General features: G+C 43.5%; 1 protein-coding gene across 3 annotated transcripts in view; it reads left to right on the top strand.

The window, feature by feature from the left end:
* Positions 1-15,021, top strand: part of HMGCLL1 (3-hydroxy-3-methylglutaryl-CoA lyase like 1) — a 241,844-nt gene that overhangs the window by 134,954 nt on the left and 91,869 nt on the right. For all 3 annotated transcript variants that reach the window (XM_063916724.1, XM_063916723.1, XM_063916725.1), the window contains one exon: positions 10,549-10,697. In XM_063916724.1, the coding sequence (XP_063772794.1) occupies positions 10,549-10,697 (149 nt within the window). The remainder of the gene's footprint in view (positions 1-10,548; positions 10,698-15,021) is intronic.

Below are 15,021 nucleotides of genomic sequence, written 5' to 3'. Positions count from 1 at the left end.
CTTAAAAATGTGCCCTCCCTGTGATCAGCACCCTGCCCTAAAAACTATCATGTGTAGCTGGCACTGCTGCGGGGCATGTCATGTGTAGCTGGCACTGCTGTGGGGCATGTCATGTGTAGCTGGAACTGCTGCGGGGCATGTCATGTGTAGCTGGCACTGCACATTATGTGTATCTGGAACTATACTGAAGACATTGGGGGTAACTCTGAGTTGATCGCAGCAGGAATTTTGTTAGCAGTTGGGCAAAACCATGTGCACTGCAGGGGAAGCAGATATAACATGTGCAGAGAGAGAGTTAGATTTGGGTGGGTTATTTTGTTCCTGTGTAGGGTAAATACTGGCTGTTTTATTTTTACACTGCAATTTAGATTGCAGATTGAAAACACCACACCCAAATCTAACTCTCTCTGCACATGTTATATCTGCCCTTCCTGCAGTGCACATGGTTTTGCCCAACTGCTAACAAAATTCCTGCTGCAATCAACTCAGAATTACTCCCATTGTGTGTAATGGAACACTACTGTGGCTGTTATGTGTAAGGCTGCAAATTGTGTGCGTAGAGGGGTGTGAAAATATATGTATTTATAGTTTGATTATATGAAGTTATGAGGCCACGCCCATTTTTCCAAGAGGCCACACCCACTTTTCCAGGAACGCGTGCGCCTGCAGCGCATGCATAGAGGTTGGGGGGGGGGGCGCTCTTAAATGTTCTCGCTCAGGGTGCTAGTAGGCCTGGAGCCGGCCCTGCTTATACGGCAGTACCACTGGACATATACAGCAGTATCACTGGACTGGATTTATACGCCAGTACCACTGGAATTAAACAGCAGGATCACTGGAATTATATGGCAGTACCACTGGATTTATACGGCAGTACCACTGGACATACAGTATACGGCAGTACCACTGGACATACAGTATACGGCAGTATCACTGGAGTTGACTTATACGCCAGTACCACTGGACTTATACTGCAGGATCACTGGAATTATACGGCAGGATCACTGAAATTATACGGCAGGATTACTGGAATTATACGTCAGGATCACTGGATTTATACGCCAGTACTACTGGAATTATATGGCAAGATCACTGGATTTATACGCCAGTACCACTGGAATTATACGGCAGGATCACTGGATTTATACACCAGTACCACTGGAATTATATGGCAGGATCACTGGAATTAGACAGTAGTACCACTGGATTTATACTCCAGTACCACTGGACATATACGGCAGTATCACTTTACTGGATTTATACCCCAGTACCACTGGAATTATACAGCAGGATCACTGGAATTATATGGCAGTACCACTGGATTTATACGGCAGTACCACTGGACATATAGGGCAGTATCACTGGACTGGAGTTATACGCCAGTACCACTGGAATTATATTACAGGATCACTGGAATTATACAGCAAGATCACTGGATTTATGCAGCAGGATCACTGGAATTATACGGCTGGATCACTGGAATTATACGGCAGGATCACTGGAATTGTACGGCAGGATCACTGGAGTTATGCGCCAGTACCACTGGAATTATACAGCAAGATCACTGGATTTATATGCCAATACCACTGGAATTATATGGCAGGATCACTGGAATTATACGCCAATACCACTGGAATTATATGGCAGGATCACTGGAATTATACGCCAATACCACTGGAATTATACGGCAGGATCACTGGATTTATATGCCAGTACCACTGGAATTATACAACAGGATCACTGGATTTATATGCCAGTACCACTGAAATTATACTGCAGGATCATTGGAATTATACGGCAGTACCACAGGACATATACGCCAGTATCACTGGACTGGATTTATACAGCAGTACCGCTCGAATTATACGGCAGGATCATTGGAATTATATGGCAGGATCACTGGAATTATACGTCAGGATCACTGGAATTATACGGCAGGATCACTGGAATTATACGGCAGGATCACAGGTCTTATACACCAGTACCACTGGAATTATACGACAGTATCCCTGGATTTATACGCCAGTGCCACTGGAATTATATGGCAGGATCACTGGAATTATATGGCAGTACCACTGGATTTATACGGCAGTACCACTGAACATATATGGCAGTACCACTGGACTGGATTTATACGCCAGTACTACTGGAATTATATGGCAGGATTACTGGAATTATATGACAGGATCACTGGACATATACGGCAGTACTGCTGGACATATACGACAGTATCAGTGGACATATACGGCAGCACAGGGACACCACCACTGGACTGATGCAGGACAACACAGCACTACTGCAATGGACTTGTTTTTATACAGCAGCACTGGACATATGGCAGCAGAGGACACCACCACTGTGACTGGACTGATGCAGCACAAGACACTACCACTGTACTGATGCAGCACAACACAGCACCACTGGACTGGACTTATACAGCAGCACTGGACTATACAGCAGATGACAACCAATGTGACTGGACTGATGTAGCATAAGACACTAACACTGAACTGATGCAGGACACTGAGGACGGATACATGTCCTCTCTCTTCACTCTCCAATGCCGGAGTGAAAATGGCAGCGACGCACGGCGGCTTATATGGAATCCAAACCTCAGCGGGATGAGGATGTTTTGCCTCGTTTTGATTTCTGAGTCAGGCGGGAAAACCCGAGCTTGACTCGGATCCAGGCTCAGGTGCTGACATTCGGGCAGGTTCGGTTCTCTGAGAACCGAACCCGCTTATCTCCTAATGACACTCATGGCACTCACATGAGATGGATCTGGCCAACATCCGTCTGACTCAGTATCAGTCGGATACACAAATATACATAATTTTGCTTCTATGTTTGCTAGAACTCACCGTTTTTACGTCCATGTAACAAGCTATGTCTGGTTAAGAATAAGGCCTAAATGTACAAATACACCATTTGTAATAAAGACAACATACTCAAGCTTGGATTCACTATTAACATAGAATAAATGCTGAAGAGAGCAGTATGTTATGGCAAAAAATGTGAAGGTTTATCAAGAGTAACTTAAGAGTTACTTAGATGGCCAATGTTCATGCAAGTGATCCGATGCTGTGTCCATCGACTCAGAATGGCCAGGCTGTTCAGAAGATGCAGATCCTGGCCTCGGCACGCCTAAAAATGGGGGCAACATACCCTCATTTTGTAGAACATTTCCTGATACCACCCTCTCCCCGCACCCAAACTGATTGACAGGCTGCCACAAACATCGGAGACATACATAAACCAATAGGGTTTACGTAAATTTCTGAATCAGGTCCTCAGTCTGTTGCACACAGATGTACAAATAATGCCAAGCATGTTGATCAGTGCATCTAGCAGATTGCAAATTAAACTAACATTTTGAGCGAGACAGATGCCATGCAGCTGAGTTTTTCTGGAACTGACATGCCAAGAGGGGCTATTTCTTGCAACTGAAGTATGAGGACACATACAGCATGAGGACACATCTGTACACAGGACTTTGTAGTAGAGATGAGCGGGTTCGGTTCCTCGGAATCCGAACCCCCCCGAACTTCAGCCTTTTTACACGGGTCCGAGGCAGACTCGGATCTTCCCGCCTTGCTCGGCTAACCCGAGCGTGCCCGAACGTCATCATCCCGCTGTCGGATTCTCGCGAGGCTCGAATTCTATCGCGAGACTCGGATTCTATATAAGGAGCCGCGCGTCGCCGCCATTTTCACACGTGCATTGAGATTGATAGGGAGAGGACGTGCCTGGCGTCCTCTCCGTTTATAGTTACTGTTAGTAGTTAGTTGATCTGATTGCTGCTTAGCTTATTGTGGGGAGGATTGGAGAGAGCTGTTAGGAGGAGTACAGTCAGTGCAGAGTTTTGCTAGTTTTTTTTAATCCGTTCTCTGCCTGAAAAAAACGCTCCATACCATATCTGTGCTCAGCCTCAGTGTGCTGCATGATATATCTATGTATATCTGACTGTGCTGAGTGCTCACTGCTCACACAGCTGAATTGTGGGGGAGACTGGGGTGCACTTATAGCAGGAGTGCAGTGCACACTTTTGCTGCCAGTGTGACTGACCAGTGACCACCAGTATATTGTCTGCCTGAAAAAGTTAAACACTCCTGTGGTGTTTTTTTTTTTATTCTATAAACGCATTCTGCTGACAGTGTCCAGCAGGTCCGTCATTCATTATATTATATAAATATTTACCTGCAGTAGTGTTATATTTTTTTTGTTCATCTCTATCATCTTTATCATCTCTATATTAGCAGACGCAGTACGGTAGTCCACGGCTGTGGCTACCTCTGTGTCGTCAGTGCTCGTCCATAATTGTATACCTACCTGTGGTGGGGTTTTTTTTTCTATCTTCTTCATACTAGTAGTTTAGGAGTCTGCTGACAGTGTCCATCAGGTCCGTCATTATATTATATATACCTGCAGTAGTGATATATATATATTTTTTATATCATTATCATCTCTATACTGGCAGACGCAGTACGGTAGTCCACGGCTGTAGCTACCTCTGTGTCGTCAGTGCTCGTCCATAATTGTATACCTACCTGTGGTGAGGTTTTTTTTTCTATCTTCTTCATACTAGTAGTTTAGGAGTCTGCTGACAGTGTCCAGCAGGTCCGTCATTATATTATATATACCTGCAGTAGTGATATATATATATTTTTTATATCATTATCATCTCTATACTAGCAGACGCAGTACGGTAGTCCACGGCTGTAGCTACCTCTGTGTCGTCAGTGCTCGTCCATAATTGTATACCTACCTGTGGTGGGGTTTTTTTTTCTATCTTCTTCATACTAGTAGTTTAGGAGTCTGCTGACAGTGTCCAGCAGGTCCGTCATTATATTATATATACCTGCAGTAGTGATATATATATATTTTTTATATCATTATCATCTCTATACTAGCAGACGCAGTACGGTAGTCCACGGCTGTGGCTACCTCTGTGTCGTCAGTGCTCGTCCATAATTGTATACTTACCTGTGGTGGGTTTTTTTTTCTATCTTCTTCATACTAGTAGTTTAGGAGTCTGCTGACAGTGTCCAGCAGGTCCGTCATTATATTAAATATACCTGCAGTAGTGATATATATATATATTTTTTATATCATTATCATCTCTATACTAGCAGACGCAGTACGGTAGTCCACGGCTGTAGCTACCTCTGTGTCGTCAGTCACTCGTCATCCATAAGTATACTAGTATCCATCCATCTCCATTGTTTACCTGAGGTGCCTTTTAGTTGTGCCTATTAAAATATGGAGAACAAAAATGTTGAGGTTCCAAAAATAGGGAAAGATCAAGATCCACTTCCACCTCGTGCTGAAGCTGCTGCCACTAGTCATGGCCGAGACGATGAAATTCCATCAACGTCGTCTGCCAAGGCCGATGCCCAATGTCATAGTACAGAGCATGTAAAATCCAAAACACAAAATATCAGTAAAAAAAGGACTCAAAAATCTAAAATAAAATCGTCGGAGGAGAAGTGTAAACTTGCCAATATGCCATTTACCACACGAAGTGGCAAGGAACGGCTGAGGCCCTGGCCTATGTTCATTGCTAGTGGTTCAGCTTCACATGAGGATGGAAGCACTCAGCCTCTCGCTAGAAAAATGAAAAGACTTAAGCTGGCAAAAGCACAGCAAAGAACTGTGCGTTCTTCGAAATCACAAATCCACAAGGAGAGTCCAATTGTGTCGGTTGCGATGCCTGACCTTCCCAACACTGGACGTGAAGAGCATGCGCCTTCCACCATTTGCACGCCCCCTGCAAGTGCTGGAAGGAGCACCCGCAGTCCAGTTCCTGATAGTCAAATTGAAGATGTCAGTGTTGAAGTACACCAGGATGAGGAGGATATGGGTGTTGCTGGCGCTGGGGAGGAAATTGACAAGGAGGATTCTGATGGTGGGGTGGTTTGTTTAAGTCAGGCACCCGGGGAGACACCTGTTGTCCGTGGGAGGAATATGGCCATTGACATGCCTGGTGAAAATACCAAAAAAATCAGCTCTTCGGTGTGGAAGTATTTCAACAGAAATGCGGACAACAGGTGTCAAGCCGTGTGTTGCCTTTGTCAAGCTGTAATAAGTAGGGGTAAGGACGTTAACCACCTCGGAACATCCTCTCTTATACGTCACCTGCAGCGCATTCATCATAAGTCAGTGACAAGTTCAAAAACTTTGGGCGACAGCGGAAGCAGTCCACTGACCAGTAAATCCCTTCCTCTTGTAACCAAGCTCACGCAAACCACCCCACCAACTCCCTCAGTGTCAATTTCCTGCTTCCCCAGGAATGCCAATAGTCCTGCAGGCCATGTCACTGGCAATTCTGACGAGTCCTCTCCTGCCTGGTATTCCTCCGATGCATCCTTGAGTGTAACGCCTACTGCTGCTGCCGCTGCTGTTGTTGCTGCTGGGAGTCGATGGTCATCCCAGAGGGGAAGTCGTAAGACCACTTTTACTACTTCCACCAAGCAATTGACTGTCCAACAGTCCTTTGCGAGGAAGATGAAATATCACAGCAGTCATCCTACTGCAAAGCGGATAACTGAGGCCTTGGCATCCTGGGCGGTGAGAAACGTGGTTCCGGTATCCATCATTACTGCAGAGCCAACTATAGACTTGATTGAGGTACTGTGTCCCCGGTACCAAATACCATCTAGGTTCCATTTCTTTAGGCAGGCGATACCGAAAATGTACACAGACCTCAGAAAAAGACTCACCAGTGTCCTAAAAAATGCAGTTGTACCCAATGTCCACTTAACCACGGACATGTGGACAAGTGGAGCAGGGCAGACTCAGGACTATATGACTGTGACAGCCCACTGGGTAGATGTATTGACTCCCGCCGCAAGAACAGCAGCGGCGGCACCAGTAGCAGCATCTCGCAAACGCCAACTCTTTCCTAGGCAGGCTACGCTTTGTATCACCGCTTTCCAGAATACGCACACAGCTAAAAACCTCTTACGGCAACTGAGGAAGATCATCGCAGAATGGCTTACCCCAATTGGACTCTCCTGTGGATTTGTGGCATCGGACAACGCCAGCAATATTGTGTGTGCATTAAATATGGGCAAATTCCAGCACGTCCCATGTTTTGCACATACCTTGAATTTGGTGGTGCAGAATTATTTAAAAAACGAGAGGGGCGTGCAAGAGATGCTGTCGGTGGCCAGAAGAATTGTGGGACACTTTCGTCGTACAGGCACCACGTACAGAAGACTGGAGCAACACCAAAAACGCCTGAACCTGCCCTGCCATCATCTGAAGCAAGAAGTGGTAACGAGGTGGAATTCAACCCTCTATATGCTTCAGAGGTTGGAGGAGCAGCAAAAGGCCATTCAAGCCTATACAACTGACCACGATATAGGAGGTGGAATGCACCTGTCTCAAGCGCAGTGGAGAATGATTTCAACATTGTGCAAGGTTCTGCAACCTTTTTCACTTGCCACACGTGAAGTCAGTTCAGACACTGCCAGCCTGAGTCAGGTCATTCCCCTCATCAGGCTTTTGCAGAAGAAGCTGGAGACATTGAAGGAGGAGCTAACACTGAGCGATTCCGCTAGGCATGTGGGACTTGTGGATGGAGCCCTTAATTCGCTTAACAAGGATTCACGGGTGGTCAATCTGTTGAAATCAGAGCACTGCATTTTGGCCACCGTGCTCGATCCTAGATTTAAAACCTACGTTGTATCTCTCTTTCCGGCAGACACAAGTCTGCAGGGGTTCAAAGAACTGCTGGTGAGAAAATTGTCAAGTCAAGCGGAACGCGACCTGTCAACATCTCCTCCTTCACATTCTCCCGCAACTGGGGGTGCGAGGAAAAGACTCAGAATTCCGAGCCCACCCGCTGGCGGTGATGCAGGGCAGTCTGGAGCGACTGCTGATGCTGACATCTGGTCCGGACTGAAGGACCTGACAACGATTACGGACATGTCGTCTACTGTCACTGCATATGATTCTCTCACCATTGAAAGAATGGTGGAGGATTATATGAGTGACCGCATCCAAGTAGACACGTCAGACAGTCCGTACGTATACTGGCAGGAAAAAGAGGCAATTTGGAGGCCCTTGCACAAACTGGCTTTATTCTACCTAAGTTGCCCTCCCACAAGTGTGTACTCCGAAAGAGTGTTTAGTGCCGCCACTCACCTTGTCAGCAATCGGCGTACGAGGTTACTTCCAGAAAATGTGGAGAAGATGATGTTCATTAAAATGAATTATAATCAATTCCTCCATGGAGACATTCACCAGCAGCAATTGTATCCACAAAGTACACAGGGAGCTGTGATGGTGGATTCCAGTGGGGACGAATTGATAATCTGTGAGGAGGGGGATGTACACGGTGATGAATCGGAGGATGATGATGAGGTGGACATCTTGCCTCTGTAGAGCCAGTTTGTGCAAGGAGAGATTAATTGCTTCTTTTTTGGTGGGGGTCCAAACCAACCCGTCATTTCAGTCACAGTCGTGTGGCAGACCCTGTCACTGAAATGATGGGTTGGTTAAAGTGTGCATGTCCTGTTTATACAACATAAGGGTGGGTGGGAGGGCCCAAGGACAATTCCATCTGGCACCTCTTTTTTCTTTAATTTTTCTTTGCGTCATGTGCTGTTTGGGGAGTGTTTTTTGGAAGGGCCATCCTGCGTGACACTGCAGTGCCACTCCTAGATGGGCCAGGTGTTTGTGTCGGCCACTAGGGTCACTTATCTTAGTCACACAGCTACCTCATTGCGCCTCTTTTTTTTCTTCTTTGCATCATGTGCTGTTTGGGGAGTATTTTTTGGAAGGGCCATCCGGCCTGACACTGCAGTGCCACTCCTAGATGGGCCAGGTGTTTGTGTCGGCCACTAGGGTCGCTTAGCTTACTCACACAGCTACCTCATTGCGCCTCTTTTTTTCTTTGCGTCATGTGCTGTTTGGGGAGTGTTTTTTGGAAGGGCCATCCTGCGTGACACTGCAGTGCCACTCCTAGATGGGCCAGGTGTTTGTGTCGGCCACTAGGGTCGCTGAGCTTAGTCACACAGCTACCTCATTGTGCCTCTTTTTTTCTTTGCATCATGTGCTGTTTGGGGAGTGTTTTTTGGAAGGGCCATCCTGCGTGACACTGTAGTGCCACTCCTAGATGGGCCAGGTGTTTGTGTCGGCCACTTGGGTCGCTGAGCTTAGTCATCCAGCGACCTCGGTGCAAATTTTAGGACTAAAAATAATATTGTGAGGTGTGAGGTGTTCAGAATAGACTGAAAATGAGTGGAAATTATGGTTATTGAGGTTAATAATACTTTGGGATCAAAATGACCCCCAAATTCTATGATTTAAGCTGTTTTTTAGGGTTTTTTGAAAAAAACACCCGAATCCAAAACACACCCGAATCCGACAAAAAAAATTCGGTGAGGTTTTGCCAAAACGCGTTCGAACCCAAAACACGGCCACGGAACCGAACCCAAAACCAAAACACAAAACCCGAAAAATTTCCGGTGCACATCTCTACTTTGTAGTATGTAATATGTTATGCACAGTCTCATCTTTTACCACAATTCTACAAATTACTATTTACAGTATAGGGTGGATTCATTGTTTTGTGACATCCGCATAGTGCATTCTGAACACCGTGGATACTGGCACTTCGCAACCACCAACATAAACATATTTTTCCTTGTACACATAGAAGTACATAGGAAAATTAGTGATATTGGCCTACCTTAATTCTATAGGATGTTTGCAGCTAAACATCACAACCGCACATTACTGATAACTGAATGCCCTCCTGTAACTATGGGTTGCTGAACAATTTAGGCAATCTGCAAGGTGTTGTTTTGTTTGTGTTTCTGTTTTTATGGTCAGGTGATGATTGAGTCAGTTGATGATTGATGATCAACATTTATGATTTATTTAATGTCACCATACATTTGTTGCAAAAAACAAAATGCACAATACAAGTGCGTTATTATTATACGCACATTTCCCAGTACAGTTAAAGATCTGAACACTGAATTACTTTTGTGCAATGGGGGTCATTCTCAGTTGATCGTTCGCTAGCTATTTTTTGCAAAGCTGCGATCAGATAGGCGCCGCCTATGGGGGAGTGTATTTTCGCTTTGCAAGTGTGCAAACGCTTGTGCAGCCGAGTGGTACAAAAACAGTTTGTGCAGTTTCTGAGTAGGTCTGAACTTACTCAGCCACTGTGATCACTTCAGCCTGTCTGGTCCGGGAATTGACGTCAGACACCTGCCCTGCAAACGCTTGGACACGCCTGCGTTTTTCCAATCACTCCCTGAAATGGTCAGTTGACACCCATAAACGCCTTTTTCCTGTCAATTTTCTTGTGATCGGCTGTGCGAATGGATTCTTCGTAAAATTCATCGCCCAGCACCGATCCGCTTTGTACCGGTACAACGCACCTGCGCATTGCGGTGCATATGCATGCGCAGTTTTGCTGAGTTTTGACCTGATTGTAGCGCTGCAAAAAATAGCTAGCGTGCGATCAGGTCTGAATGACCCCCAATATTTTGTATTGTTTGATTTATTCTTTACTATGTTCTTTTCTTTCAGATAGCAGCGGGAGCTAAAGAGGTCTCTGTTTTTGGTGCAGCATCTCAGACATTTAGTGAGAAAAACATAAACTGTTCTATTGAGGAAAGTATGAGAAGATTTGAAGAAGTCATAAAGTCTGCTTGCAGTATAAATATCCCAGTTCGCGGGTAATTATTTTATTTGAAAATTGTTCTGTAGAAAATGTGTACAATTATAAATAACAGTAGTTATTTCTTTGTTTATTCAAACTAATGAGTTATCTCATTTTTACAAAAGCAATATATATACTATGTATTATTATGTCATTGGTGTTGTGTTATGTACAATAATAGTCATGACACCCTCTGCCCTGAAAAATTATCCGTGAAAATGTTTAAAAATTATCCGTGAAACTTAGCCTAGAAATGTACAGATTTGTCCTCATTCAGCTTGTCTCAATATAACACGCAGCGGGAGATGCTTGGTGTGAGTGAGCTAACAGGTCCAGTTCATCTCTGTTAGCATTGGGCGTCTTTTTTTGCTAAAAATATGTCTTATTTGCATTGTTATGCAAACAAGATGCACAGGCAAACTCTGCTGATTAAAATGATATGCGGCATGCCTATATTCTGTGTGCGACCCTGGCTGTATCTGCATACGAAATGCTACGTTACAGTTTTTTCTAGGAAAACACTGTTCCGTAGCATTTCTTATGCAGATACAGTACAACCACATTCGCACACAGAATATATAGTAGGCATGCCGCATATGATTTTAAACAAGATAAGCTGATTGTGCATCACATTGTCATCATTTTGAGAATAAGAAGCATTTTAAGGGAAAAAGTTGCAAAAAAGGCTCTAAGTGCTTCTGAGTCACGACACGGTATGGCATGACTAGAAGGGCTGTTTAACGTACAGGGAGGCTAGATGTAAGTGGACAGTCTGTGCTCAGTCATTTTACTTGTTTGTCAGGTATGTCCTGTTTTTTCCCCATAAAGGCAGCACAACAGAAACCTCATATGTAATTTAAATTTTTTAGATTTTCAGTTATAATAAAATGTATCTACAATGCCACATCCATTTGTAAGAGTAAAATATATCTCATGCCTGACACTTGAGAAACTATGCCGCATATGTGAAGCTATTAGGGGTGAAGGACTAGTTAAAAAATGTTGAAGCATATCCAGGTCTTTTATCTAAAACTTACTATTGTATACAATAAGTTATTGAGACATCATGAAGAACAACACATTTTAGCCATCTGGTCCATCTGCTCCTTCATACTGTTAAGCAGAGCCGTAACTACACTTCTTGATGCCTACTGCCAGAAAGAGAATTGGTATGCTCCCCCCCTTCCCTTTTTTCCAATAGGGACATAAGGCACATGCCCTTGTGGGGAAGGGGCATTACAAAATTGATCCCAGAGACAGCCCATGCTATGATGCCCCTTCCCACATTTATAGAGCACTGCAAGACAATGGATTTGGACACAAATTCTCTTTATACCACATTCACGCACTTAACTTGAGATCTAATTGTTATTCAGTTACAATACCCTTTATTAAATAACACATTTCAATATACATACCCAGGATTCAAACCCATAACCTGTTGCATTCCATCAAACACCCTACTCTATTTGATCCTGTTTAAAATCTATGAGATTTCTAACTATATGAAGTTACTTACACTTTGTAAAAAAAAAAAAATCAGCATTGCAGTTAAGCAGATCTGTGTAGTGTGCTGCCACACATCCAATCCCTTGCAGCCACACACTACATAGATCTGCTCACCTGCAATGCTGATCCTTTTTTCACAAAGTACAATGTGTGCTTCAAATAGTTAGAAATCTCTTTCTTAGAATTATCTACCTTTTTATGTAAGGGCAAATTGCTCAATAAAGATAGTGTCTGACTGCAGTGCCACATGCAGTGGGTTTGAATCCCGGGTATGTCAGCATCTTGAAATGTAATAAAGGACAGTGTGACTGACTAACAGAGAGCTCTCAAGTTAAGTTCATGACTGTTGTATAGGTATGAGCGACTGAAGAGGTGAAAGAAGGAGACGGGGCGGACAAGAGATGCTGGGCTTCAAAAAGAGGGAAGTTAAACCGATCGTTGACGAGTGCTGCCAGCAGCGTCCCCTACCTTGCAGCTATATGTGCTGTGGCACACTCCGCACATACAGTACCTTGTTATGGCCCTGTTGTTAAGAAAAATTATCTTCCAGCAGCCGCTAGTCTCAGAGGGACCTATTAGTTACTCTGCACACGTGACTCCTCCCTCAGTATCTACCAATCACTGCTGAATGCAGTGATCGGCCAACCCAGCAGCACCCCCTACCTGGCGGCTGCAAAGAGGAGTAGCCACCGGGGAAATCTAATGGAAGGAGCTGCTGGGGAAAGCTCAGTTGCTTGCTTTTTCTTACTTTGGGATCTATTCATAAAGCAGCTATTGCCAGTGTCAACTTTTCATAGGTCTAATTGGAAAAAAAGCTTATATATTCGATGAAAACACCAATACTTGCAAGAGATAGAGCATTTTTTGTCCATTTGATAAATAGACCACTATATATAATAGATGCGTGCTTATAAAGCAGATAGCAGATAACAATAAAAAAAGAACAAAGCTAATGATCAATTTTATATAAGTATTAAATATATGTAACAAAGTGTCATGTTTTGGAAATAGAAAGACACATGGAAAAACGATCTGTATTTTATCCAGATGTCAACAATAAACAATTTCTCAAGTGTAATAAAAAATAACCAAAAACAGACTTAAGACTAAATGGAAATATTATAATGAAAAACATATCCTAATGTGCCAAAATGTCTTACATCAAAAGTAATATGGAGAATTTCAACAGTTCTGAGCTGTCTCAGCAGTAGTCTAAGCTGACATACAGCGCACTTGTCAACAGTACGTTCCACGCTTCCTGGCAAAGAAAACCTTATTAATATAAATATTCTACATACACTATATGGCTTATACAGATGTGTCCTCATACATTTTGCCTTAATATGCCACGCAGAAGAGATGCCTGACATGAGTGAGCTGACAGGTCACATACAACTCCGTTAAAGCCTGGTGTCTTTTTTTTGACAAAAATGCGTCTTTTATCCATCGCTACTCAGATAAGATGCACAAGCAGACTGCTGATGATATGTGGTATGTACATATTCTGTTTGCGACCGCGCCTGTATCTGCATATGAAATGCTACGTTATAGTATTTTCTAGGAAAACACTCAATTTTATTAAGTTTGGGCTTTATCAAACCTCTGCTGATTGTGCATCCAGAATACTTTACTCCTTCCATTACTATACAACATTTTTTTTTGGTTGGCTGTCAATGCTGCCTTATGGATGGAATCCAACACTGCTTGTACCCTGGGTAAGACTGCCAATCAGGACTATAGATGATTACATCATCCAGATAAGCAGAAACATACAGTCTACGAGGTCTTAGAAGTCTATCAATTATCTTTTGAAAGGTGGTGGGTGCCTCATGTAACCCAAGTGGCAACATCTTGTATTGGCACAACCATTCCGGTACAGAAAAATCTGTCTTTTCTTTGGCATTCTCTGTTAATGGCACTTGCCAAAACCCTGTGGTTAAGTCTAGAGTGGGTAAGTGGTAAAAACGATTAATAGCTTGCTGCACTTGTGGTGAGCTGCTTAGTTTGTGAATCACGGGATCCGGTTAGTTAAGAAGGTATAACCAAGTGATGTGTGTAATTGCAAGTGGAGTGGAGTGAGAAAATAATAAAAAATGTGATAAAAAATTAAACAGGTAAAAATAAAATAAATATAAAATGAAATAAATAGCTTAAATAGGGAAAAGAGGGAATATAGAAAATGGTTTGAGATAAGTGTAATGCGGGAAAAAAAGGTTAAAAAATCTTTTAAAAACAACAGTCTATTTTTACAGCCCATTTCCGGGTACTGTTGGAGCTTCCAGACACTAGGTAAGTATGGTGAGAGTTCCGTTTCAAAGAGCTATCCCTAGCTTACCCTAATTCAGATGCGGTCCGATTACCGCTCCGAGCACTGTGTACTTTTTACCGGAAGTTCAGGCATCGGATTCCGGTGACGTCAGACGCTGGCGGCGGTGGGACTTCTTCACGCTTCTGTGTCTGCTCCCACGATAAACCATCGCGGTTCAAATCCTGCTGGATTCTTTTTCAAGGATAAGTGGTGATTGCCATGTGTGCTCCTTTTATAGGGTAAAAACTTTATTAGAAAAAATGGAAGTGGCCAGGACCAGAAGTGGGGTAGCGGCATTTCGTTTGCGTTTGGTTTGTCCTACGTACTGTTTTCACATGGGCATTATAGTACGTATATTGCTCCCTTTGTCTGACACATTATATGGTCTTTGATTTTGAATTCCTCCTTTGTTGTGTTTGACCTGAAATCTATAATGGATTTTGTAGTTGTCTGTTGGTTCTTACAGCCGCCATAGTCTGTGCAATATTAGAATCCTTTGGTTTGATTTTAAGTTCTTGATGTT

The sequence above is a fragment of the Pseudophryne corroboree genome, chromosome 4, assembly GCF_028390025.1.
Source record: "Pseudophryne corroboree isolate aPseCor3 chromosome 4, aPseCor3.hap2, whole genome shotgun sequence".
Lineage (NCBI taxonomy): Eukaryota > Metazoa > Chordata > Amphibia > Anura > Myobatrachidae > Pseudophryne > Pseudophryne corroboree.
This window is presented reverse-complemented; position numbering and strand designations above follow the sequence as displayed.